Source organism: Rhagoletis zephyria, unplaced genomic scaffold, assembly GCF_001687245.7.
Source record: "Rhagoletis zephyria isolate East Lansing unplaced genomic scaffold, Rhagoletis_zephyria_1.1 Rzeph_scaffold_67262, whole genome shotgun sequence".
Classification (NCBI taxonomy): Eukaryota; Metazoa; Arthropoda; class Insecta; order Diptera; family Tephritidae; genus Rhagoletis; species Rhagoletis zephyria.
The window spans coordinates 1-1403 of NW_016224313.1; the positions used below are offsets into that span (position 1 = coordinate 1).

At 34.6% G+C, this 1403-nt stretch overlaps 1 protein-coding gene across 1 annotated transcript; it reads right to left on the reverse strand.

Annotated features, from left to right (window-relative positions):
• Positions 1 to 6: 6 nt before the first annotated feature.
• On the reverse strand, positions 7 to 1397 carry LOC108356904 (uncharacterized). The gene is made up of 3 exons (XM_017608007.1): positions 1031 to 1397; positions 848 to 970; positions 7 to 646 (listed from the first exon to the last, which is right to left on the reverse strand). Exons 1-3 carry the CDS (start codon positions 1325 to 1327, stop codon positions 446 to 448), a joined length of 621 nt encoding a protein of 206 aa, XP_017463496.1. The 5' UTR covers positions 1328 to 1397; the 3' UTR covers positions 7 to 445.
• Positions 1398 to 1403: the final 6 nt, after the last annotated feature.

Genomic DNA, 1403 nt, shown 5'->3' on the forward strand with positions numbered 1-1403 from the left:
AACCAAGCCCCAACTGGTCCCAAACTGCTCCCCAACTAATGCGAACCGGCCCCAACTAATCCTCAAATCCTCCTGAACAAGTCCCGTCTTTTAAGACTTAAAAAATTTTTTCGCCCTCATAATTATTATGAAATGACTTATAAAATGAGTTTTAAAATAAGTCTTTGATTGGCTTTTATTCTTTTCTCTTATAATATTTATGTCTCTGGTGTAAACTGATAAATAGTATCGAAAACTTTGATTTTCGAAAATAAAACTCGCTTTAGAAAGTAACTTTACATGGAATCACTATTGGAAATTCTTGAATTTAACAGGGGATGAACTTATACTTGGCACGTGTAACACCTACTTTTTACTAGCGAATTTTAGTAAGGAGAAAGCTATAAATCGGGATTAGTAATAACAGACACAGTTTCTACTAAATTAACAATATTCCAAAAAATTGTTATAAATGTCCAAGTTCATATTTGATCTTTTTTGCTTGTAATGCCACCAGATTTTTCTGCATCTTATAGTACCCAGCTTTTTCACGAAAATATTCTATTTCTGCTAATAGTCGCTCCTCTTCGACTGAATATTTCTCTGTTTCTGCGGGATTAAGTACAATGTTTTTGTTTGGTGATTCGTCTGTATAGTCGTAAAGTTGCTAAATGAAAATAAAGTTAGTTACGACATTTAATAATCTTAGACTATTCCAAGTACTCCAGATTTGCAGTTTTTTACAGGATATACAGGAAAACTGTTTTCGCTACTAAAAGCCTTATGTAAGAAGGCGCAGGGAGACAGCTTTCAGTAGAATCCTCCAATTCCTGAAGGACCTGGAGTAGACTTTTAGTTAAATACTTACAAAAGTGCTGTCCGAGTATGGATCCAAACCCTCAACAGAAGTTCTGGCTGCAGATTTATCACTTAGATGACGATGGATAGACTCTGTACTTTCGTTTTTTAGAAAAACAATCTCGCAACTTTCCTGTTTTTGGTAGTTTTAGATATATTGAGTAAATAGGTATGTCATAGACTTTGCGCCTACCTCCTGTATATTTTTATCGTATGAATTGCTTTCGACTTGATTGCCACTGGTAACTAATTCAGTATTGGTTTTTTGACCTTTCAGAGTAGCATCAATATTATGTTTATTTTTTAAGTGACGTAAAATATTTCCTGTTGTTCCTTGATAATTTTGCTTGTGCCCACAAAGCCTACAGCGCACCCGAAGCCTGTCCAACTTTTCAAAGTAGCGCCATACAATACTCACTTTCTTCCTTACGCTTAAACTTATATGTAATTGTTCCTTTGATGCTCCGTCTTCGTAATCCGCGCTCATCATTTACATAGATAATATCGTTTTGACTAAAGTTGTATTATTCAGGAAGTTTGGATTATATTTTGGTAAGAAGATTCAC

Bases quoted from the DNA above. Each gene is read 5' to 3' on its own strand.
- LOC108356904 (XM_017608007.1), bottom strand. From the start codon at position 1,327: ATGATGAGCGCGGATTACGAAGACGGAGCATCAAAGGAACAATTACAT. The intron at 971-1,030 runs GTAGGCGCAAAG...TACCAAAAACAG, and splicing joins ACGATAAAAATATACAGGAG to GAAAGTTGCGAGATTGTTTT. The intron at 647-847 runs GTAAGTATTTAA...ATTTTCATTTAG, and splicing joins CATACTCGGACAGCACTTTT to CAACTTTACGACTATACAGA.